General features: G+C 39.0%; 1 protein-coding gene across 5 annotated transcripts in view; it reads right to left on the minus strand.

Annotated features, from left to right (window-relative positions):
- Positions 1-21,944, minus strand: part of LOC137278309 (limbic system-associated membrane protein-like) — a 126,346-nt gene extending 104,402 nt beyond the window's left edge. For all 5 annotated transcript variants that reach the window (XM_067810572.1, XM_067810570.1, XM_067810569.1 and 2 more), the window contains exon 1: positions 21,591-21,944. In XM_067810572.1, coding sequence (XP_067666673.1) covers positions 21,591-21,636 — 46 coding nt within the window. In that variant the 5' untranslated portion in view covers positions 21,637-21,944. The remainder of the gene's footprint in view (positions 1-21,590) is intronic.
- Positions 21,945-26,166: the final 4,222 nt, after the last annotated feature.

Raw genomic sequence — 26,166 nt, forward strand, 5'->3', positions numbered from 1 at the left:
GCGGGGTTGATGCTGACTGCTTCATGATTCATATATTCATATCATAAAAAATGAATTCCCTATAAGAAAATACATAAAAGGGATTTCTTTCATTCCAGACAATCAATCCTGATCCTGCTGTGTCACTTCATATGAATAATAGCATTTGTATGTTTTATATCTTCTTGATTTAATCAGCATAGCATCTTCCATCAGGGCTTAAAACTGATATACTTGTATATAGATACAGCTAAAACCTGTATTTATACCAATGGCTTTTCAAGCAATAAACATATACTAGACACATAAAGAAACTGTGCATACAAAAATTTAAGATCTAAACTTATCAAACCTATGTAGACACATAAGGATTTAAACTCCAACATGCATGCACATGCCATGTTCCGTGACACCAATTTATTACTTTGCCGTATTCACCCCAATATAGTTCACGTCACGTCATTACGGGATCAGACCATGACGTCCCGCCAAACGACCTATCCTGACACCACGTCATCCACAAGCTCACCGAACGTGGTGCTGAAATCATGTTTGCAGACCCTTGTTTGGGTGGAGAAATGTTTTCGAGTCCAGGTTTAACATTTCCCATAGTGATGGATGTTAACGTGCCTATAAATGTGTAGGAGAACGTTATACACAGCCTTGTGTCTTGGAGAGGAATCGCTTTGGTGGTGGTTCCGTGATGATTTGGGTTGGAAACTACAGCACGCCAAAGAACTCCTTTGGCGCATTGTTCAGGGCAACTTCACTGGTGTGGGTACAGGGATCAGATTCTTCGACCTGTAGCAATTCCTTTTCTGCAATGTCTATTGGATCTATTTGGATCTCTCCCCAATAGAGCATGTTTGGGACGAGATGGATTGATGTCTACGCCATTTTCCTCATCTGCAAGATAACGTCCTTGACCTTGCAACAGAACTTGAGACAATCTGTCGTGACATCCCACAAGCTTTCTTTACATGTTTGATAGGCTCTATGCATTGTCGATGCACAGCTGTTCTCAATGCTGATGGTGGACATACCCGTTATTGAGTCTGTGAGATGGTCGTTTAACCGCTGTCAACTTGTGAACTCGTGACGTGATTGTCATTAAATTTTCAGTTGAAATTCTCCCGACTCTCTCATGATCCCTCCTATAAAAGTCTATATGTACATTTGATTTTGTTATCGTAATTATCAAATGGGACAATATTTTGACAATGCACAGTATGGAATTAAAGCTCACAAGCTGTGTAGATGTTCCAATTGCAAATTGTCACTGTTTTCAGAGCCTTTTTAAACCATACAGCTGTCAAGAAATATTGTGTAGATCAGACCAAAATATTTAGGTTCTACAACTATACGGATCATGAGTAAAAATACCTTCCATTTGTATTTACTTGTTCTGTATGCAAAATGTCATAACGTCAAAGAATTTTTGTCCAGGACAAAGTTTCCAGGATAACAGGATTCCAGCTAACAGCAGTAATATGAATGTGCAACAAATAAAATTACATTTCTACATAAAATTTCAAGCACAACACATTGTGTGCAAGCACATTATTAATATAATCATTACATAGGACTTACGTGACCTACCTCCGACGAAGGTATTGATTGTTTTGAACACACTAGTCACCGGTGCTTACATACATAACCATCATCTACAAGATCTATGTACATGATTTAGTAGACCGTTACTAAGCACTGAAGTTTGGAGATAAATTCCAAAGACCAGCTTCATCTTTGCCCACAAACCGTATCATCCTACAATCAATATCCCTGAGAGAAAAAAGCACAGGGTTATAATATTACTATGACATAACATTAGGAAGAAAATATTACATAAACAAGCACCAATGAATGCCATTGTTTTAACACTGTAGCAGTCTTAATGTAGCATTCTTATGACCAGTCTAATTTTACCTTTTGTTTTATGGATCTGCCGGTCGTATTTTTCAAGAATAGAACATAAAAAAAAATTTTAATTTTCCCAGCACAAAAAATAAATCCTAATGATTTTATTGACCAAAAATTTAAACTTATAAGAAAATTCTTATTTAATTGCATTTTGCCCCATATAAACTTCACTAACTGCCAAAAGCTAAAACCGTTTAGTATATAAAAGGAATATTGCTTTGACTTTTGCTTAGTCCTTCATACATAGATCTGAATAAACGCATAACCCAAGTTATCATAAACATTTTATTTGCCTATTAAACATGCTGGGATGGTGGTGGTGCTGCCTAGTGGTTAAAGTGTTCGCTTGTCACACTGATGACCTGGGTTTGACATCTTTCACAGGGATCTTGTGTGGAGCCCATTTCAGGTGTTCCTCACTTTGCTATTGCTGGAATGTTGCTAATGCAGCATAAAACTCACTCACTCACTATTAAACATGTTGGTCAAGCATAATTTTCAGCAAAAATAACTGTTAAGTGTCTTAACATTAGCACAGAGTCAGGAAACTGAAGATGAATACAAAAGATAAATTTTGGTATAACAAATAACATCCACTGCAAATACTCATGGTGCAGCTAACTCTCCGCCACTCAGAAACAATGGAGTCACCTGTTATAGCATGCCTATCAAAGAGAAATTTAGCAAAGACATTAGTGTTCAGTAAGAAAAAACATCTGAATTCCAATGTTGAGTGCAACTATGCCTATGGTGCCACCACACCTATGGCAATTTCAAGGACAAAGAGGTCCCGAGTAATCTATGCTAAAGTAGAGCAGATGAACATGCTTGGAAACATAGTTGACGGCGTGTAGAGGCCAGACTGTGTGACTTGGCTAGCTGGGTGTCATCTTGCTGCGTGGGTGTGGATGAGGAGGTCTGACTGTGTGACATGGTTAGCTGGATATCATCTTGCTGTGTGGGTGTGGATGAGGAGGTTTGGCTGTGTGACTTGGCTAGCTGGGTGTCATCTTGCCTTGTAGGTATGGATGAGGGTGTTCAGCTCTGTGCCTTGGCTAGCTGGGTGACATCTTGCTGTGTGGGTACGGAGTAGGTCTGACTGTGTTACTTGGCTAGCTCGGTGTCATCTTGCTGTGTGGGTGTGGATGAGAAGGTCTGGCTGTATGACATGGCTAGCTGGGTGTCATCTCATCCTTTGGGTGTCAGTCATTGCTCATCCCTTCAGTCACTGGTCTGAGTGATCCAGACTTGACTTTTTCAGTATGTTGTGATGCAGAGTGCTGACAGCAGCACCAAATACAATACAATACTTTACATTAAACCCCCTTGGATTACCAGTGAACTACACAAACCAAACCAGCACCAATGAAGCAGCAGACCCAAAATGTAAGCAGGACGAGCACTTACCACTCACGGAATCCCTGATGTAATGCACTGAACCAACAACCTCTTTAGCAAATGTTGCTTTCCAGAAAGCATGACTGAGTACTTATGATGAACTAAATAGACAGTTAGCATGGCATCAATAGACAAATAATGTACACTACAGACCCAGGATAAAAGCCAGCCTTAGCCTGAGGCGAGACGCCTGATCAGTGTTAACGTAAAAGTAGTTAAAGATCTGACAGTTTCGGCGGCAAACCTGCAGATACTGACAGTGAAATCAATTTGATAAAATGGCCATTAAACACTTATCGAGATCCAATAAAATGAAAGAAGCCCAATTGGTGGAGGGAAATTAGGTAGGCCTAGGATTTCACCGGTCAAGTCGTCAAGTATAGAAGGCAATCGCTCCCACCGTGTTGTAATGGAAATTCATGTCTGATAACGAGCGTCATTAATTAAGTTCTGTTGATTGAGAAACAGGAGTACAGTCAGTTCTGCCTAGCACTTGAATCATGATTAACTAAATTCCTGCTTCTATCCCGACCAGAGCTGTGTAAGTCTCGGCTATTACAGTAAGCATGTTCACCAGAGATGGATCGGTCAGCAGGCCGTGATCTCAATCTGCTAACGATGAAGGAAGTTTAACATTGAACAGAAGCAGAATTTTCCAATAAGTGAGCCAAACTTCAAACAGTTCCCAGATGCTACTTTCATTGTTAATCCCATTACAGACCGCATCAAGAGAGACAGCTTGCATCGCTGCAGTTTCCTATTTCAATATTTAAAGATTCTATCAGATACGGTTTAACGTGACTGACTTGTCTAATCCTCTGCAGCTCCAACTGATTTATCTGTCGCTCGTCAGTTTACTGTTCTTGCAACATATCTGTACTTGCTGCCAATATTGATATAATCATCATTCTCAAATACTCACTCGGGAATTTTGTAGCAAGTAGTTTTCATTGCAAACCTTCAATGTCTTATACGATGTCACTTTTATCCAATTTTGCTCATGAGGTAAGTCAAATAGATCGATATGTCCACCATCTTTCCTGTTTGTTATACATCCATGTTTAATGTACCTTGTCTGCAAGTTGTTCATCAGATGCGTTAACCATTCTAACACATTACTGATGAGTGAGTGAGTGAGTGATGTATTCCACTTTTAGGAATGTGCATGCATTTTCATGGCAAAGAACATCAGAAATTATCTTCACACATTATATCTATGTGGGAAATCAAAACCAGGTTTTCAACAAGAAAGCAAATGTTTTAAGCAATATTCAAGCATTATCTTGGCAGGGAACACCAGACATTGTCGTAACACACTGTATCCTAGTGGGGAATCAAACAAAGGTCTTCGACAAGGCAAGCAAATGCTTCAGCTGCTGGTCCAATAAATACTTAAGTATGGTGAATCACTCCAACCTCAATCCATGACTTCTAAAATTCATAACTGTAAATCAGAACATGACACTCAGCAAACTGATCAGCTATTCATTACCATTTCTTTCGTCAGACCATCCATCACATGCTGTTTGTTTGTTTGTTATTCAACTCTGCACTATGCAATATTACAGCTATATAGCAATTATCTAAAATTAATCAAATACAATGACATACATCAACTAGGTCAGTGAGAATCAACACACTATCTTGTTAATCACCTCTTTAAAGAGGTATGGATTCCTGTAGACAGATTCTACGAAGGATAAGGACCTAACAGGATTGGGTGAGGCTGACCACCTTATCTGGTTTGGTTTACAATGGCAAAGCCAAGGGATGGAGTATTTTCAGTGTTTTTATTTCAAGTAATCTGTGAGGTCAAAACATACATCACATCAAATCAGGTGTGTGAATGGTGAATGTTGGAACCAGGAATATCACACTGTAGCTCGTCTGGCTAAAGTCATCTTCTGGGAAGATCCACCCACTGGAGATAAATAATTGAAATACTTTCTGGATAAATTGATGATTTCATACATGAAAAAATGTTTATATCTTAAGAATGTCTAACCTGTCCATCAGCAATCATTAATTAGTATACGTCCCAAAAAAACAATGACATCTTATCACTTTTTACAGCAATATTCTAATTATATCCCTGCATTGTATCATGGAAAGGAGCTATGTGACAGAAGGTGGAGAAATCATTTTAACTACAACAGACGTGAACAGGACTTTTGTATATTCCCATGCAGACATGCCAAACCAAAAGTGTTGCAAATAGTTGTTTCAAGGATCAAAATAAGTAGTCTGACCATAACATTAGTAGTCAACTAAATACTTAAAGTCAGGCTGGATAATGAGATAGTTAACAATCAAGTGTGAAGCTTTACTTTCATATACTCGAACGTCCAACAGGATATTTCCAAATTATCAGCATTACCCTTCTTGTCGTTCCTTTTTGGCAAAAATGTATTTAATCAACGGAAATATGTTTTTGTCTATATATCCAACTTTTTATGTAAAGGTTTCTTCAAATCTTTTAAAGTTTCTAGTGCAATCGTATTGGTGTAGTCTGAGACTAAAATTTGTAGTGACTATGACAAAACCATAGAGGTTGGCATCTCTTATAGATGTCCAGCTAATCAATAAATGCAAAGTATGTTCCGTGACAAGCTGGATGAAGGTGTGTTTGTGTATTTACCCATGATTACCATAGTGCTCACTTCACGGTTTCAGTGCTACTGAATACACAAACATGTTGTACTTACATCATGTACAATATCTATTTCAGTATTTTGTTAATAAACAGCAGAAAATTTAAGGCAAACAAGAACAAATATTTCATTAACCTGACATCTCATAGTGTCACTTGTGATCCAGAAATCTTTATCACAGCTGGAACCAGTTTACAAGAAATCCATATATTTCACAAACACTTTGGCAGTGTCTGATTAGTAATATACTAACATCTAATGTTTGGGAAGAACACATTTTACAGGAAACAAGCAGTCCCTGAATAATAATGATAAAATATAATGTAAAGGAGCGCAGAGATTTAGTCATTTCTTGAAATTGTGGAAATCTACACTTGCCACATAATCCAGACTTGCATGGGCTTTTTTTGGACATATTTGTTTCAGGGTCTGTATGACAGTCTAATTTAATAATTGCCACAAGGCATTTTTGTTAAACATCCTTAAAAACATTTTCAACTAAACAAAGAACAAACCACACCACATATCTGTTGATCCTAATTAGATGAAAGTTGATTAAATGCCATACTTACCAATTTCCCATCTATATGACAACAGTCTTTAAGAACTGAGATAGGAGCAAACAATCCTGTGATTGATATCATGAGCATCAATTTATGCAATAAAGAACTGAGATAAGAGCAAACAATCCTGTGATTGATATCATGAGCATCAATTTATGCAATTTGGATATAATGACAGGGCCCCGCCTATTACTCACTGCGGCGCTGCCTAGCAGCTATTTCATGATATCACTGTACATCAGCCAAGCCAGCCAGCACAACCACCCGGTCTTGTTAGTTGCCTCAAGTTACAACAAGTATAGATATGATTGCTGAAAACTAATTCCAGCCTATATCTTCGAGAATGAACACTCCAAAAGATTCTATACACTACAGAAACTAGGCACAACGGATCAGCTACAAACTCCTGAGACAGTGAGAATGATCCATGTATATAAGCAATGTCACTTTACAGGCTAGTTGATGACATTTTCAGAAAGGGGATGTTCCCATTTCATAGACAGCAAGTTTGTCATAGGAAGATGCTACTGACATAAGACTCTGTTCAAACTATATCTGCCTATTTGATATGTACACCATACACTAATTACTATGGTATTTTCATCAGCTTGAATTTTTAAACATCCATTTTTATTTATCTAGATTCATTTCATTCGAAAACATTTCAAACTTTCTTTTACAAATTTAATTTTCATGTGATGCCATTATGTAACTGGAATATGACAATAGAATTACATATCCCTTTGACTTGCAGAATTATCATGACTAATTAAAGCCACACGATCATGCCACACTTCTCTAAGAATCAATATTGCATTTTTCTCATTAATAACACCTAACTATCAACCTCCAGCAAACTTACCACACACTTTTTTTCTGAAAAATATTACGTATTTAGGGTACAATATGAAATCCACAAATTCAAATGAATTAATACAACAGTGCATTAAATCTACTCTCACGCCCTTTAACAACCAAACTTTTTTTCAAGCAAACCCATAGAGAATCATGTCTCAGTAAGTTTTACATAAAATAAGTGTCAAATAAGTGTGACATCATGCCTTTAAACTATAGCTATCTATCAGAGAATACTGACAAATAGGAAGAGAATTTCCTCTACTACCATCTCCCATTCATTACATTAAGACTGCGGTGGTATTGAAAGGAAACAATCCGCTGTTTAGATTTTCACCCACATGTGTCAACTAACAATAATGTATCAATAAACTGACCTCTGATGAATCAGAATACACGATACAAACAGGTATTGTGATACATGATGATACATGCACTTGGAGAACAGCCAACATCAGCTACAAGGTATTATGAATTAGCTGTCATCAGTTAATGAATGAATATGAATGGTTTGAACAAGGGATATTTTTTATTCACTCAGAAAAAGCAACAGAATTCACAATTAAGAGCTTCAAGGTTATTTTATATATTACTCACTGACATTTTCTGAGAGAAAATGTAGAAAAACCTGTAATGTCAACACTTCTGAGAGAGTTAACTGAAGGAAATCGGCTGTTCAGTTAATCAAATGTAATGAATTCATACAATTCTCCACAATGAAGCTCTGTGACATTTTCATATACCTTCAACTGTCCAAGCAGCTTCAACAGACGTGATAATACACTTAACCATTCTACCTGTGCCAGGAATACACAGTGACTGATTGATTGATTGATTGATTGGTTGATTGATTGATTGGGTGAGTGAGTGAGTGAGCGATTTTACACCACTTTTAGCAATCAAGCAATGTCAGGTCTGGGGACACTAGAAAGTGGCTTCACACATTGTACTGATACATGGTGGTCAGATAAGTAAATATATATTTCCCTCAAATTAACACAGACACTTAGTAATCCTTTGTTTTTCTTCTGGTACATCATGATTTTTGTAACTGAGTCCTGCTGTATGTGTAAGTCATAACATACACAAAAAAGCAAGCCTAAAAATATGAAATCAGACCAAACCAAGCCAGACATCTAATCCAGCATTATGATAATGTTATCCTGTCTGCTGACTTAAATGCTGAAGTGATCAAAACTGGGGGAAAAAATGAATGCTTATCATGCAGTAGCCTTTACACTTTACACTAAGATTGGAAAAAGGGCTTTCACTATGCACTAAGCATACTAAATGAGGGAGACAACTGTTGAAGGCTTAGAAGGCAGCTTATTACGTCAAGAGTTATCTCCCTTGTCTGAGCAGACGGCTTCCTGTGTTGACATGGCAGAATTTACAGAAAGAGAGAAAAGAAAGCTCATTCTAGATGATTTTGAAAGGGGTGAGGCTGATGCTAAAGTGTTCGCTTGTAGACATGGTATTCCTCTGTCTACAGTATACAGAACTTTGAAGAATATTCAAACAGGAACCGGGATAGAGCACAAAGCAGGGGCAGGTCAGCCTAGGAAATGCAGTGTTGTGGATCGCCGAAGACTTGGGCAGATTGTGAGTAGGGGCAAATTGAAAAGTGTTGAGAACATCAGAAATGAAATGATTAGCAGAGGAAGTCCTCAGGTATGCAATGAAACAGTTAGGCAGGAATTACAGAGACTTAATTGGGTGAAAAAACGTGGAATTCTCTCGCCGTTGATGGAAGATGCACAAAAGGAAAAACGTTTAAACTGGTGTCGGGCTCATGAAAATCAAGATTGGGATAATGTTTTCTTTTCGGATGAAAGTTCTGTTTGGCTTTTCCCTAATTGTGTGAAAATTTGGACCAAAGATACTGTCAAACATATCTACCAGCGACCAAAACATAGCCCGAAGTTTCACATGTGGGGTGGCATATTGGCTTGCGGAGTGACGCCATTGTGTGTTTTCACGGGAAACTTGACGAAAGAAAGATACGTTGACATTCTAAATGGTCACCTTCTTCCGACAGCACATACATTGTATGAAGATGATTGGATTTTCCAGCATGATAATGACCCAAAACACACAGCGCGCTACACAAAACAGTGGTTGTCGGGCGAAAATGTTCAAGTTTTAGACTGGCCCAGTTACAGCCCAGACCTAAACCCAATTGAGAATGTGTGGGGAGTCATGAAGGACAGAATAAACCAAAAGGGACTGAGAAATATTGAAGATATGAAGGCCGAGGTGGTCCAATATTGGGATACCCTGTCACACGATTACCTACAAACTTTGATGGGTAGTGTGCCTAGGCGTATTCAGGCATGCATTGCTGAGCGAGGAGGTCTAACAAAGTACTAAAACAAGACTGAGACTGTAAAATGATGATGTTTTAACATGTTTATGTAAGTAAAACGCCAGAAGTTAATAAACGTAATGAGTTACATGACGCAACACGATTCTAAATAATTTCTGGGAATACTATAGAACCAAAGAGTTGTCATAACTACAGATATGCATCTCAAATAATCCCAGGTGACAAACTGACTCCTGTTATCTTAATCAAACAACTAGTGAAAATCTGGGTTAGATCTTCAATAACCCATGCTTGTCATACGAGGCGACAAATTGGTTTTACTGGACAGGCTTGTTGACTTTGATGAAACAGGTCACCTGGTTAATCAATGCTAATGGTGTTGATTACTGGATTGTCTGGTCCAGACTTGATTACTTACAGACTGCTGCCATATATTTGGAATATAGCTGAGTGTAGTGAAAAAACTAAACTTACTCACTCTAAAACAATCAGTCCTGGCGAATTCATTTCAATCAAGATGAAGTACTAATTTCCTTACTTTAAATACTACTACTTCACATCATTAAAAGAAAGTTACTAATTTTTCAAGTCACAGACAATACTTTGAAGATAAATCTTTTGAAATTTATGAAACATACATCAAATTCCTTTGGGCTTCGTTTCTTCTTGAAGCTACTCATGTTGACGCCATCATCAAATAACATTTGATCCTCTGATACAGACAGACCTTGAGCTTGAAGGATACACTCTGTCTCAACACCACTGACATGTCTTCAGAAACAGTACTTGGGCACTCAACACTTTGCATATGAAAGACACGTTTCATCATCTAGAATGCCAAAAGAACCAGTCAATTCATAAAAGAAATGCAAGTTCATAAATCAACAGTGTTGTGAGTGAGTGAGTGACTGCTTCCAGCAATAATCGGGCAATATCATTTCAAGGGACACCAGAAATGAGCTTCACTGTCATCTTGAAATGCAACACAACATCCATGGTGGTGTACAAATGACATGACATATACATCCTGGATGTTGTCATGGTGGTGCTGTCCAGTGAGAAGTCCCACAATAACATGTAAATGTGTTGTGCCCATCAGTCAGCCCACCCCACACCATTACCAAGTCCGGTCCAAATCATCATTCTAATGTTGATGGCATTCTGTCTATGGCACCATTGTTGCACCTGTCAAGGAGGTACAAAGAAAACCTAGATTCATATGAAAACACAACATTTGCCCTACAATGTGTGGTCTAATACTACCATTCTTAATACCCACGATGTTTGGCAATTGTGGGATATCATATGGATGTCAGGTATGGAGGTTCCATCTGTGCAGCCTATTATGATTTGTGTGTCTACTCACTCTAATATCTGTAGCTATGAGAAGCTCATATTAGAGATGGACTTTGAACATGGTTTCATACTACAGGCGTTTTCATGAAAAGGTCTTGTGTATGAGTTGTCACCCTTAGTTGACCAGACATGTGTCTGCCATCATCACTATTTCTGTGTGATTGTTATTATTGTAATCTGCCTGTGAAACATTACTAGAATGTACCACAATGCTCTGTCCTGTTCAAGCTTCAAATCTGTCACTTGTAAATAGAAATTCCGGATATGACAGAAGCCTGTAATGTCAAAAATGTTTACTTGAGTTTAAAACAACATCAGAACAACTCTTAGTCTGGTTTCATCACTGAAATGTACAGTAAAACATTATCATTTTTCACTGTACATGTCATTATGTACCATGACCATCTGAAAGGTGACAAAACCTGCATGCTGTAGGTATCTGTATGAAACACATTTTGAAAGCAGTCATCTTTTTCTGAATCCATGCACAATCAGCTTGAGTTCCAAATAATATCACCTAAAAATGGAATGTGCCTTATGTTTTAAGTATGGTATATGAAAAACTTCTGAGGAAATCCTCACCAACCCACTCCAACCCAAACACAGATTACCAGTCTCTAATGCTCAAAGCATTCAGATATTCAAGTCTTTACCTAAAATAAGTTCTTTGTTAATGTGTACTTTTCATCACCTGAATATTGTTCATTGAATATCCAGGAAGGGTATTTAGATGTTAACGTCTTGAAATCTAAACAAGAAGTTGAACTTTGATAAGTGATAAATGTCATCAGTGTTGGACCTGGGATCAGACAAAGATAATTAACAAACTCAGATATCACATCTCTACACTATCATTATACTTACTGATATCCAACATATACAAAAATACATACCATTGGTTGTGAAATCTAAAAAAGGACATAGAAAATTGGATATTTTATTAGGCTCCTTTCTTTGCTGGAATATCTACCTATATCTATCTAAGTCCTACCAAATGCACATGCCTTGTGTGATGACTTCAAAACTTGATGTACACAGATGTCTTCAACTCTGTGTAAAAAAAAATGATAAAAATGCCAAAGCCCAACTATTTTGTATATCACAATATGAACATCTTTTCATGAACAGGTTTTTGTTTACCAATACACATAGTGTATAATGCCACTGCACACACTACAGACTCACATCCCACCGTGAACACTAAATAATCATGGAGTACTTTATACTGTATAACAATAATGAACCATTGCATATACAGTAGAGCTGTGATGATATATCATAGTATTGATAATCGCAACACTTTGTTGGACGATAAATATATCAATAATTTTTTCCGTATCATGATATCTAACGTTGACTTTAAAATTTTTAATTTTCACTAAATATTCATCAAAATCCATACTGTTACTTGATACCAAAAGATATGTTTTTAAAGAAAAAAAGTAAAGATAACACATTGTGATGTGCATCAAATCATATTGCATCATTCCAAGATACCCCGATACGCATCACATCATGAATTTTCTGTATTGTCACACCTCAAATACACTGCGTACTCACATCCCATTGTGAACATTAAATAATAATCATTTATCATTGGATACTTAATACTGTATGACAATAATGTACCATTCCATATACTACATACTCCCATCCTTCTGTTTACTATATCCCCATGTATCTTTGTATATATAACCCTGTACAACAACCACTAGAAAGTCTTGTCAATTCATTGCTTCCTCACTTCACCATTATAATATAAGCACCTTCCCCAGAAGGCAGTAGTTTGTTTTCTATCAAAATTGTATTACAGTAATAGAAAAGTTGGTAATTCCAGTGGCACAGTTTAGTATGTACAAACAATTACTTTTCAGGGCCTTGGCAACAATGTGTATAATGTTCAAGGAATTTGATAGCTTTCTGGATTAATTATACATAGGTCCCATATTTGTTCCCATAAGAATCCCTGCTCTCATAACAAATGTTTAAAGATAACATTTAATATATTTCCTCCCTATCCACAAGACATTACAGACCTTCTATGGTGATATGATATACTACACTAAAGAGATAGACAACACATGCATCCGGAAGGAGGTGTTGCAGTATTCATACATGATACTGATTTACATGAAGATGCAAATGGTCATGCCTGGCTAACTGTGTATATATGACCCTGCTGTCAGGAATCTCTGTTCATTACATCGACCACTGGTTTGTCTTTACTACTATAACAAAATGTATGTACAGGTCATCTTACTGTGACAAAACATAAAACATCACTATATCACTCACTCCCTCTCTCAGCCAAGTCAAAGCTGGATCTACCTTGTTGGTAGACCTGTAAGGATCCGGTCTGAACCGATCTTCTGTAAGCCATGCTTGTCATAAGTGGTGACTATCAGGATCGGGTGGTCAGACTCACTCACTTAGTTGACATGTCATCATATCCCTAGGCCTATAACGTAGATCAATGCTCATAATGTTGATCACTGGATTGTCTGGTCCAAACTCAGTTATTTACAGACTGATGCCATAAAACTGGAATATTGCTCAGTGCAGCATTAAACAACAAACAATCTTGCTGACGGAGATAAAACATCCAAACATCAAGCCAGCATTACCTCCACCGACATGACAAGGTGCATATGTACCTGTTAGTATTTTAAAGTACACCTAATAACACTTAATAACCACATGCACAAATTTCCAGTAATGAAATGAATGAAGTCAATGAACACTGACACTACACGCATTCGTAGTCAGTATGATTCCGAAACAGCCATTAAATCTAACCTCTGGTTGCTATGATTACTTCCATACCTACAAATCACAAAGGCCTGGATTGATCAACTACCTAAGTTATCAAGTACATGTCATGAATTCGTTATTACTTGGTCCACTGGACCCACAAAGAGCCTCTTAATATGGAACCCCTTCCCTCATCATCGATGACTCATAGCTGATGGACTTGTGTATGACCTACAGATCATCTTTTTGCAATGCTCATTCATCCAAGACTTCACACGGATCCTAAAGTTACATGGCCACACAGATGCAACATTACGAATCAACAGCCGTTCCTTCCATTCATATGTGTAGTCATTTACTCTCCATGCTTGTCGATAGTCGACATGAAATCATGTTTTCCCATACTTATTGATTATTACCCTTTCAGTCCTACGTGTTTTGAAGCGTACTTAGATGACAGTGAGTAGTTTACACATTGTTGGGTGTGGACTGTGCATATAGAAGTATACAGCCACTGGAACATGGACGGTATACAATAGTGTCGATAGGATGCAGTGTAGATATTTGCGGACAGAGGACATGAGTACAGGATATAGAGTACAGGATGTAGACTGAGGCCGAAGAATAGCTACAGTGATTCAGTGTGGTTTTCCTTGGACTAATGCTTAGTCAATGCAAACATTTCTTGAATAATTAAAACATTTCAGTATAGCCTTTCCGTTCCTGATGTTTTCACATGTGATGTCAGTGCTTGCTTCAGTTTGGTCTGGACGTACCTAAGCTTGGAGTAAAAATGTATTTGATATACTGAATATTCCAGTCATGGCCACAGCTGGTTTGCCTGAATGTTTAGAATCAAACTTGCATAGGAGTCATTTTTAAGAAACACATTAACCAATGGGCTGTTAGCAATTCATTTTAGAACATCTTTTAGGGCACAGAGTGCAGAGAGAGACATATTGCATATTATTGAAAAAATTAACTTTACCCCTAGAAACAACTGACTACTTTCTTTCCTAACATGATATATGCCCAGAAATTGTGATATTATAAAGTATCAAAACCACAAGACTGAATGGTATCCATACAGAAGTGGTCCATGTCAGACAGTAGTAGGTCATGTTATACAACAGTGGTCCATGTCATACAGCAATGTTTTGTGAGCAGAGGGCCATGTCTTACAGTAGTGGTCCATGTCAAACAGTACTACTCCATGTCATGCAGAAGTGGTCCAAGCCATGCCGTGGTGGTCCTTGTCATACAGCAGTGGTCCATTAACAGAGGTCAATGACATACAGCAGTGGTCCATTGGCACAGGTCCCTGTCATACAGTAGTGGTCGATGTCATGCAGAAATGGTCCTTTAGCAGAGGTCAATGCCATACAGTAGTCATCCATGTCATACAGTAGTGGTCCAATGAATTCACTGGTGTGGTATATATAGAACTGGCCAGATATTGACACACAGAGAGCTACTCTTTCCAATGCTGTACTAATTACAAACAAATGAAAACAAACTGTATTTATACTGAAAGAAGACACCAAGTCTTATATTGTAATTTGTCCACATAACCTTATATGAAAACGGTATGACATGTAAGGTAACACAGATTGAATCATCAGACTACATATGTCTGATATGCTATATAATGCATCACTTGCCATCGAGAAAATCTTCATGACTGTGATGTAAGGATCTTGTCAGTAGCAGTCATCTTTATCAGGGTTCAACCAGACACAAATATTGTGTCGAATACACATAGGAATATGCACATACAATTGATATTGTGAACTCTGTGGGACCTGAACAAGATTTGAGTTTATCAAAATAACATGTTACACTGAAACTCTTATCAATAACAAGCTCAAGGCATCTGAGCATGTGCAGTTGTTATTTACTGAACATTAGACACACATGCATTGACAACTTAGCAACAGTGTGTTCATGTACCATGAGTTTAACAGTAAAAGGAGAATCAAGAGTTTAAACTGCAGAACAGATAGCGTAACAAATACTAAGATTCTAAACTGTAGCACACAGTGTCACAATTACACCGTTTACACCGTAGTGCACACTGTAACAAGCAACTGTAACAAACAACTGTAACATTGTACCAACTGATCTCACTCCCTTCTTCCTGTAAGAGAGAGAACTGTTGGGAGTTTGATCCCGGACGCCTCATACTGAAAGATGTCCAAATATGGTACTTGTTGATCCCTGCCTGGCACTTGGCATTACTGGTTACACCAAGGACTGGTTGCAGCTTTCAAAATAACTGCCGGCCCAGAGGCACAGCACCAGTTGTCATTGTATTGGGCCGGCAGTTTGAAACAATTGCAGGCCCTTATGACCTTTGGTAAATTACGTGGCAATTTATTTTGTCAACAGGAATTTGATGTCATTCCATACAATGACAGAATAGAACAGCTTCAAACTGTGTAGAGGGTAGTCTATTTTGTTTTTATTGGTTTGACTGTAATAAAATGGGCCTGCAGATTTTATTCTGGGCCTGTAGATTTTAAAGCCTGCAGGTCCTAATGGCCATCTGGCAATTGTTGCATACACTGACTTGTTGACTTTGAGTCAGAATAATGTGTCTGAGTGGGGTATTCATGGTAACTGCGGCATGGTATCTCAGTGGTCTAGCACCATACAACAATACAAGCAGCTCCACCCACATACATGCACATCGTCATAAGGGCGAAATATTTTCAATTCTTGTGTTAAACCCTATTTCACCTAACCTCAGCCATCTTCCTGTCATTCTACCAATTATCATTCTGCCGGAAGCCACTGTCTATGAGGTGCTCAAAAGTGCTGTGACATTTAAACCGCTTCAGAATCTGTTAGTGAAATATATGAGGCCTATCACGTATTTACATACTCAAACCTGAACATAAAATACTCCACTCAAAGCAAAGTACATGTCTCAGAGTGTATAAACCTCTCAATCATCCTCAACAAAATGTAATTGATGAATTCACATTAACTAATCACAAATTCTGCTACATGGGCAGCAAACAGACATCTGAAAGCTAATGTTGAAACAAGCAGACTGTAAAGAAATTGTATCATATATCATGTTTCGATGTATCATTTTCTGCATCATGCTTTTTCTTTTAGTGAGAAAAGGTTAATTCTAGCTAAACCAACCAACTAAAAAGTGACAGACTGACATTTACTTCCAGAAATAAACCCATGTTATAAACAGGTATAAACATTCAAATTATAAAAAAACCATCAAAATGGAACAAAAAGCTCAGAGAAGTGGCTATCTAGACTAGAATCTGACGCCTTTATTAATGTATTTTCTTGGGCCTGAGACGCAGATTAAGTAAGTGTTGAGATATGGTTTACATATATGACAATGTAATTCTACACACCCATTAAAGCTGGTCTAGTTTCAGTATTGAGTACACACCTGCTGCCATCAGTTGCCGATATTGTCAGATGTTTTCAGTTACTCTGACACAGGCTAACAGTAATTTCATCTACGCTTCAGTATCATGCAGTCTCTGTATATGTCAGGCACCACATCATGTGTCACAGAAAAGATCCACACTGACTCGTTTTACATACGTATAAAATAAACACTGTTATACAACAGCAAATTCAAATTATAAAATTGGGAGTTTAATATGAGATAAATAGAAAGCTGTAAGATTTGCTCAAGGACTAACAGCATCCATGAATCAAACATCAGAGATATTTGGACCCAAGTGCACATAAAGGCTTAAAGGTTTACTTCAGTGGTCGCAGACACTAAGGAAGACCAAGACTGTGTGATTATAATGATTAACACCCTGTTGATAGCCAATCCATCACACTTCAGGAGCACAGACATTGGTTTGCTGGTATTGCTGGTAATCCTGCCAATCACAAGGTCCAAATGCTCTAAACACACAGAGGTATACAACAGGCTTAGAAAGCTGCTCTGATACCACCTGCTACAGTCAGACGGCCGGCTGTCTGACAACCTGTGTACCCAGCGATAGTGGCGCTACACAATAGGAGGAGGTAATGAGGGAGTTATAGCATGTTTATAATCCCCTGATTGCACTCGTTACTAAACATGGTTACAGCATTACAAGGTCATTACACAATGGGAAAAATATTAACAACAATACAGTGGGAGGTGGGGGAGGTGTGTGCGGGTGCGGTTCTTGTTAGGTTGGTCTTGGTTGATCAACTAGACAGCCCTGTGGATTGACTGGTACATAAGTGAAAAGTGTAAGTGGGACACTTTCACTGACTAATGGATGATGCCTTTGGGTCTGTGTTTACAATGGTTCATATTGCCCAAGCACTGCCAAAGGGGAACAGGTTCATATTCTCTACTCTGACGAAAAAAAAATCCCAATGCTTGTATCTAAATTCTGTGAGAAAGGGAGGATGAGGATGAGGATGAGGATGATGATGATGAGGAGGAGGTAGTTTAACTTTCTGATATAATGTGCATTTCACACATGGACTCGCCCGCCCATTTGGTGTTTACTTAGTGAAAGGAGGAATTTCAACTATATAAATTTATGTACTCATTGTGGACAATCCTCATTTGATCTGATATTCACCAATCTATGCTTCTCGTAACGGGTAAGTAATGGGATTGGGTGGTCAGGCTTGCCGCATTGGTTAACAGATGTAATATCATATCTATGCTTTGTAGATCAATGCTCATGCTATTGATCACTGGATTTACTTGGTCAAGACTTGCTTTTACACACCTCTGTCATACAGCTGGAATATAGTTGAATGCGGCAACAAACAAGCAAACATGTTCGAATTATTCATGTGCACATCTTTTTATATCCTTATAATCTACATCTGTTTTTGCTCTACAAAAGCGAATCTGCGGCAGGCACCAGAAATCCCTGCTTTTGTTACAGAGCGTACGCTTATTTGTCACACAGCAAAATTCCAACCATATTATGGAGGTCCTGTTAAATATATGAGTCTAGACCTGGCAATCGGTCAGCTAACATTATGAAGCAATTGGGATGTGATCAAAACCATCATGATCAACCACGTAAGAGATGCTAACCACCTGATCCTGACAGTTTGTTGTCTGATGCCGCACTGAAAGACATTCCAGCTACATGGCAATCCTGATAGTTGAGACCTATGACTGAAGAATAATCTTATCTAATCTGGTATGCAGCAAGCCATTTTTGAGTGTATAAGCATCATAGGCTACAAAGCTTTATATTTACATATTACTGAAAGCTTGTCTAACTATAATAGCAAAGATCACGCGTAGGCCTAGGCTTTTTTCATAATGGTAGCTACGCCCATGCTAACATTACTACTAAATGGGGTGAAGCATTTTCAAGGATTGCAAAAGTCCTTTCCCGTCCTGTTAATACAGGAATTTCATGACTGATCTTGCAGCTTGTATTAGATATGTCACCCCGACTGACCAATCAGGCTTCACCTATAACATTGCTAGTGTCTGATTTAAACACAATGGTGGCACCAAGTAAAGACTATCTGATTGATAACCAAGATCTCTATTCCAACAAATCAGGTCCTACCTCACTGAGTGTATCATATCTCAAGTACACCTTGTTTAAAAACATGAAGACATTTGGAAAATATCTGCTAATACACAACTGACAGTAAAAAAAGGAAATAAGGCCATAATGCAAGCCTTGGTGGAAACTGACTCTCATCAACATATAAATTCCCTTGCTGAGGGAAGACCGGGGCTAGGAAGATTGCGGTGAGCAGGTGGTCAACTCTCGGTTCACCACTTGACCCTCATGGCACTGGTCATTGTTCATGACATCAGTCAATGATCAATCTGGATCTGACTCAACGCATGATAAGAGGACAATGACCAATTCAGCATTAAAAAGCAAACTAACAAAACTTTCTCATCGTTAATCGTGAATATGGAAAACTGGAAATGAATAACCAGTAGTGTCAAAATTTTTAAAAAATTATATGTTTGATCAATTTATTACTCAAACCATTTTCTAAGTATATTATAAATTAGATATGGATATTATAAATTAGATATATTTCATGAAAAAATATTCCAGAATATTCTACATTAAGTGATAAATGTCTTACTGCATCTTAATTAAAAATGTACAGTCACTTCAAAATTTGATCATTTGAAAACTGTCACATAATCATAAGACTTACGAGTGATGAATCGTTGTCATGAATAATCAAATAATTATCGCTATTACCATAACATTTTTCACCCAATTACATCAACATAAATGGGAGCAGAGCAGCTGTTATGACATCAACAATTAATAGATCAGTTACTGGATGACTGTATATGTCAGTCTCACAAGCTTGTGTTACCCGCCAAATTATCTACACTCAGTCAACAGAATGAAAATTCTCATTTTCACTAACTACAGAAACTGAACATAAAACGCATTAAACATTCATTACAAAGAATATTATGTGACACTCTGTTTAGCAACAGTACAGGGGACAGTTGAGTTGCAGGAATTCACTGGAGATGAAGCATACAGCAGTGCTAGGTAGTATCCATTTAATAGCATTTTTGTTCAGCAGATCTATGGTGTATTCATTTAACATCAATTAACAAGCAAAGTCAATCAATGCCATGTTTTTAAAAAAATCAGAATATACTAAATTTTCATTCCTAGTAACACTTTGACACTGCTCAAATTCTTTATGGTTTCCAGAAATGAGAGTCCAAGTCTTTGAACTGCATGTCAAAATAAGTGAAAATGTGTGTGTTGCCATCAATGGCTCTCTGAACATGACATGGCCAACCACCTCCAAGTCAAATACTTTCTGCTCAGCTATCAGTTTGGTGGATGAGGAACTACTATGCACACCATAATAGCACTCAGTGTTTAAGTCTGTATTTCACAGATAGCATAACAATATTCTCAACTTGTTGTTACAGAATAAATACACTTAAGGACACTTCTACTGCAAACAATAACTACATCTCTAATCTTACTACATCACTTAATCATGGCGATTAACCAAAACAACTCCATATCCATTAAAATATTTAAAGAAATTTGATGATAATATATAACAAAATAACGTTTCAGATTTTGTGTAACAGTAATATTTATTCCAGACATTTTGCCCTACAGAAAAATGACTATCATTTGAACTGTACATACATCTAAAAAAGCACTAACACTTGTGCCATTTATGTTTGCATTTGTAAAATAGTATTTACAAATATTAACACAACAATCCTGTATTTAGATCAATAACATCAGAAGCGATGTCATAGAGGCAGAAACACTTTGCCTTACACCTGACCTTACTTACACCGCATGCATGATGATGTATTAAACTATTAGGTACAAATCGATGTATTCAGTGACCCAAACCCTTACATAATACAAGGCTGTACATCTGTATCTGTCTGTACCAGGCATTCTTTACCCAACAGTCACCAGTCCTTTTTCTGACTAAAACACCGAAACACAAAAAGAAAATATATCCCGACGGCGAACAGGAATTGAAACAAATAGCTCTTGTCAACGTCTGTATTATGTATACAGGCTATACAGTATTACCTAGATCTAATATCTGTCATGATATGATGATAATATCTGTCATGAACTATACCGTGGCAATTATACAATCAAAAGAAAGAGAAGCACCAAGGAATTCACGACTTTGGTGGGATAATAAATCTGTTATCACCCAGTTGTTATCATGTTGTACGTGCGATATGTTTCATATAGCACGGCCCTATCCACCTGTGTATGTAACCATGCAGAAAAAGTAGGCCACGCCTGTCAGTCAAGTTATCGACCGATTCACTTGCCGACTTACCTGTATAAATGACGCAGCAACAGAGGATGGCTAGGTGTGTCAGCATCTTGTTTGGTTGTCTATCCACATTGCTGGTCAACTATAATCCGGTGACATTCGCATACTCTCACAGTCCAAATTGGCACTGACAGTTGCACAACTGTGTGGTGGTCACTGGCTAAACCGTAGGAAGGGATATTTCTCTGACAAGCCGCTTGAACTATCCCCCAACTCGTACAGTAGGCAGGGGCTTGTGAAAAAAGTATCCAACTTCTTGGCGACTGTTTAACTCACATAGTTTTCAGAGAAAATCAATGTGAATTGGACGAGTACTGAAGCGGACTTCTGCCTGCACGAGTTGTCTCATGTAAACACGCTCACACGCTCGGCGAGGATAGACGTTCGACCAATCAGGATCGAGGTCAGGGGTTAAAATGACGGAATCTACCCTGTCGACCAATGGGCGGGGAGTATTAAGGCAAAAGGTTGCACATTTGGATAGTGTGGCAGGGAATGGTTCCGCCAAAGTTAAAGCACATATCCCCAGTAAACACACTGACTCACACAAACTAATGAAGAATTCATTAGCTAAATTCTGACAGACGCATAACAGTCTGAATGAGAGGAAGAATATTCGTGTGCAGCAACTCGTGTTACAGAATAATGTCTCCCAGTAGCGTTTGTACTGGTAATATTTTTTTAAGGAGAAACTTGAAGATAATGTTTGACATATACATCTTGTTCACATACACCTGGAGTGGGTTACAGCGTACATGGTTTGCACTTAGTTTGAATACCCCTCCAATTTTCTGTCTGCTGTCCGTGTGCCTGAGCTTGCCCTCACCTACCTCTCTCTCTCCCTCTCTCTCTCTCTCACTCCCCCTCTCTCTCTCTCGATACCGGGGAATATCCATATGGTTGATAGCACGAGTGAGCGTCGTTCCCCCGGATCTGTTCTGTGAGCTTGAGTAAGTAAGTGCTCATACGCCGCTTTTAGCAATATTCCACAGAGGTGTGTGTCTGTGTCTGTGTGTGTCTCTGTGTCTGTGTGTGTGTGTGTGTGTGTGTTTTTTGTGTGTGTGCGTCACCAGGGACGGGCATCATCACACATTGTAGCCTACCCATGTGGGGAATCAAACAGGAGTCTCCAGCGTCACGAGTGAACGCTGTGACCACTAGACTACCCCACCTCCCGTCATAGCATTGCGGGAATTTTGCTATAAGCGGCGTAAAGCCATACACACTCAAGAACCTGCTGGTGCTCTACCGACCCAGGCAAATAACCAGCAACAATTCAGATGGTTGCCTCCCCTGATCATGTCAGGAACCTGTGATCGTTGGTTTGAATCTCGGCACGTCCCATTTATGCTTCTGGGTCCTTCACCTCCAGGCCCGAATTCGCGAGTTTCACTAGAGAAGTAAACGTCTGAGACACACATCGTTTTCCACCCACAATCAACTTGCTCGCTATAATATAACTGGAAATTGTGATGGGATCGCGGTTAACCTATCCCTCTCGCTCCAAAAATCTGTATCCGCACATGTTCTGTACAACAATAATCTCGAGGACCGGGACAGTTGCTGGACTCAGCACGCGTGGGCAATTAATTTACAATCCACTTCATTTGTCTGCCAACTCAAATTTTATGATATCTGTTAATCTGGAAGTTAACGAGAAACCTAACTCAACAGAGATAGTGTTTCAGTTTCACTCGATGGATTACCAAAACGGGTCTGGAAACAGAAACCAGCTCCAGGAGCTCACGAATAACAGGTGCGTAAATCCTTTATGAAAATCTGGAGCAAATGTGTCGTCAGCAATATCCTAGTTATATCACAACCGCCAGGAAATAGGTGTGGATCAAGTATAAATGGAGAAGGTGAGTTAGCCTAATGGTTAAAGCGTCCGCTCGTCACACCGAAGACCTGGGTTCGATTCCCCACTTGGTACGCGTGAAGCCCATTTCGGGTCTTCCCCACTTTGATACTGCTGGACTGTTGCTAAAGGCGCCGTAACCATACTCGATCACGATCACGATCACGATCACGATCACGATCACGATCACGATCACGCACGCACGCACGCACGCACGCACACACGCACGCACACACGCTCGCACGCACGCACGACCTGAAGCATACGAACCGATTTACATCAACGAACGAATGCACACAGAATAATTACAATACAGTAATAACAGTAGGCTAAGGCGTTCGGTACCCGGTCGTAATGACTTGTCAGTACCAATCTCGTGTTCGTGGGATTCTAAGTCGGAAGCATCAAAGACCTATATCATTTCGGGATTTCTGTGGCGTCACATAACTGAAATAACATAACTACGTTTGACATGCAAGCTCACTAACAATCAACTATGAGAACGAAGGGGATCGGGCGGCTCTCTGAGTGAGTGAGTGTGGCTTAACGCCGCTTTAGAACAGTCCAGCAATATCACGGCAGAGGACACCAGAAATGGGCTTCACTCATTGTAACTATGCGAGGAATCGAACCCGGATGTTCGGAATGACGAATGGACGCTTTGACCACTTGGCTATCACATCGCCCCAGCCAACTAGAAGACCCGAACCACCCATTCCCCACTGGCCATCTATACTGGCAAAACAAGTGCGGTGTGCATTTCGCACGGACCTCATAATGGGCTAATTCATAATTATCGCTTATTATATATGAAAATTATGTATTTACAAGTCGCTGTCGTATAGGTCGAATATTGCTAAGTGCGGCCAACAAACACAGAAAGAAACAAACCTATTTTCGTTTATACCCTTGGTCTCAGCGTCGCTGGGTTTAAAACCCACCCACCACCAACACTCCCAAATAGTTATTATCTGAACCAAACACATTGTAGACAGCATCCTGCTTTGTGGAAGATGTTGAGTACATTGGAAGAGATGGGATGAAGCACCTACGATTTTACATGCATGTTTTCGTAGGCTGAGGTCATTTACACGTCAGGTGTGCGACTATTTTTTATTTTTTGGGGGGGGGGGGGGGGGGGGAGAGTGTCAAGTGAGAGAGAGGAAAAACATCTACGGAGCACTGTTACTCTATACTTCGCACGCATTACCAGTCTTTTATCCACCACATGAAGTTATGCACCATCAACTGGCCGACTGAACGACACACGCATCTGACAGGGTAATATGCGGTGTGGTGAACTTCGAAGTACATCACATAGTGGACTGTGTGAGATCACTTCACCAGCAATCTCTCTGTGGAAACCGTAGTAAAGCAGAGAGCCGCTCCACAGCCATAGAAACATCACATCGATTTAAGGCTCGTTGCATGCAAGTGCCTTTCCATATTATCGTTATTAGACCTGGTATACGGTCCACAGCTGAATGTGTGCACCGTTACATACAATAATAAATATATTTGATAGACTCACACTCAAGCTGTCACCTCCAACCCCCTTACCGCATGGCGGGGCTGTGGTGTGGTCTTGTGATTAAGGTGTTCGTTTCAGCGTCGCACTGAAATTCCTGGTTCGATTCCCATCATGCATACAAATGTGTGAAGCCCATTTCTGGTGTCCCCGCCATGATGTTGCTAGAATATTGCTAAATGCGGCGTAAAAAACCATTCTCACTCACTAACTCGTTGCTCTAAAAAATCACGGATGTCACATATTGCAGTCTATCCCCCCTCTCCCCCCCGAAAAAAAAGTCCCAAAAAACAAAAAACAAAAAGGAAAAACAAACTAAGACAGACTAGGTAAATTATTTTTGTTATTCCCTCGTATGCTTTTTGTCTGTAACTAGACTTGATGTGCCCTAAGGCGTATTTTATGATGCCTTTTTAACACAGCACCCCCTACCCTGTAATTCATTTTTGTAACGTCAGACGAGATCGTTGAGCTTGTTATTTTATCACAGGCCGGTTTCACAAAAAGCATATATAATATGTTCTACAGTTTGTCTCGGACTTGTGCAACGCTTTTATTGGGTTGTTGTGACACACCAAGCGTTGGAATGTCCTGGAATGTCAACGATGTGTCTAATTGAATGTGACCACTAAATACATTTACCAGTTATGAAATTAATCATACCTATTAACATGTGATATATAAATGTCATGTCGGAGACACAGCCAAACAGCATAGTGCACTCTTGTATTACCTGGCGCCGAGATCGAACTTCATCGATATTCTGATATGTTGAATTTCGTTATCGCGATCGCGTGCTACCAGAAGTACAGCATGAAGTGCTATCGATTCCTGTGCTGATGAACGGGCTATGGGATAAAACAGTTGGACGTTCTTCCCAAAATCAGTTTAGATAAATTCATAATGAAAACACAAAAGACATGTCTTTGTAATGCCTTACAAACTGTATGTCGGTGCTTGTTCGCTATTGATGTTTAATATCCAGGCTTGCAGTGCTAAACGTCCCGTATCACTCCGTCCGTTATGTCTGGCTGGCCCACGTTATCAGCAACCAGCATTAGCAGACAGACATATCGCACTTCATAAACAGCGACCTGAGTACAGCAGGCTTTTATACAATGATTCGGGTCTTTGCTGTAGAGACAGAAGCAAAGGGTGAGTGGATGCTGTTTTTCATAGTAATGTGGAAGTGG

The sequence above is a fragment of the Haliotis asinina genome, chromosome 3 (genome assembly GCF_037392515.1).
Source record: "Haliotis asinina isolate JCU_RB_2024 chromosome 3, JCU_Hal_asi_v2, whole genome shotgun sequence".
NCBI lineage: Eukaryota > Metazoa > Mollusca > Gastropoda > Lepetellida > Haliotidae > Haliotis > Haliotis asinina.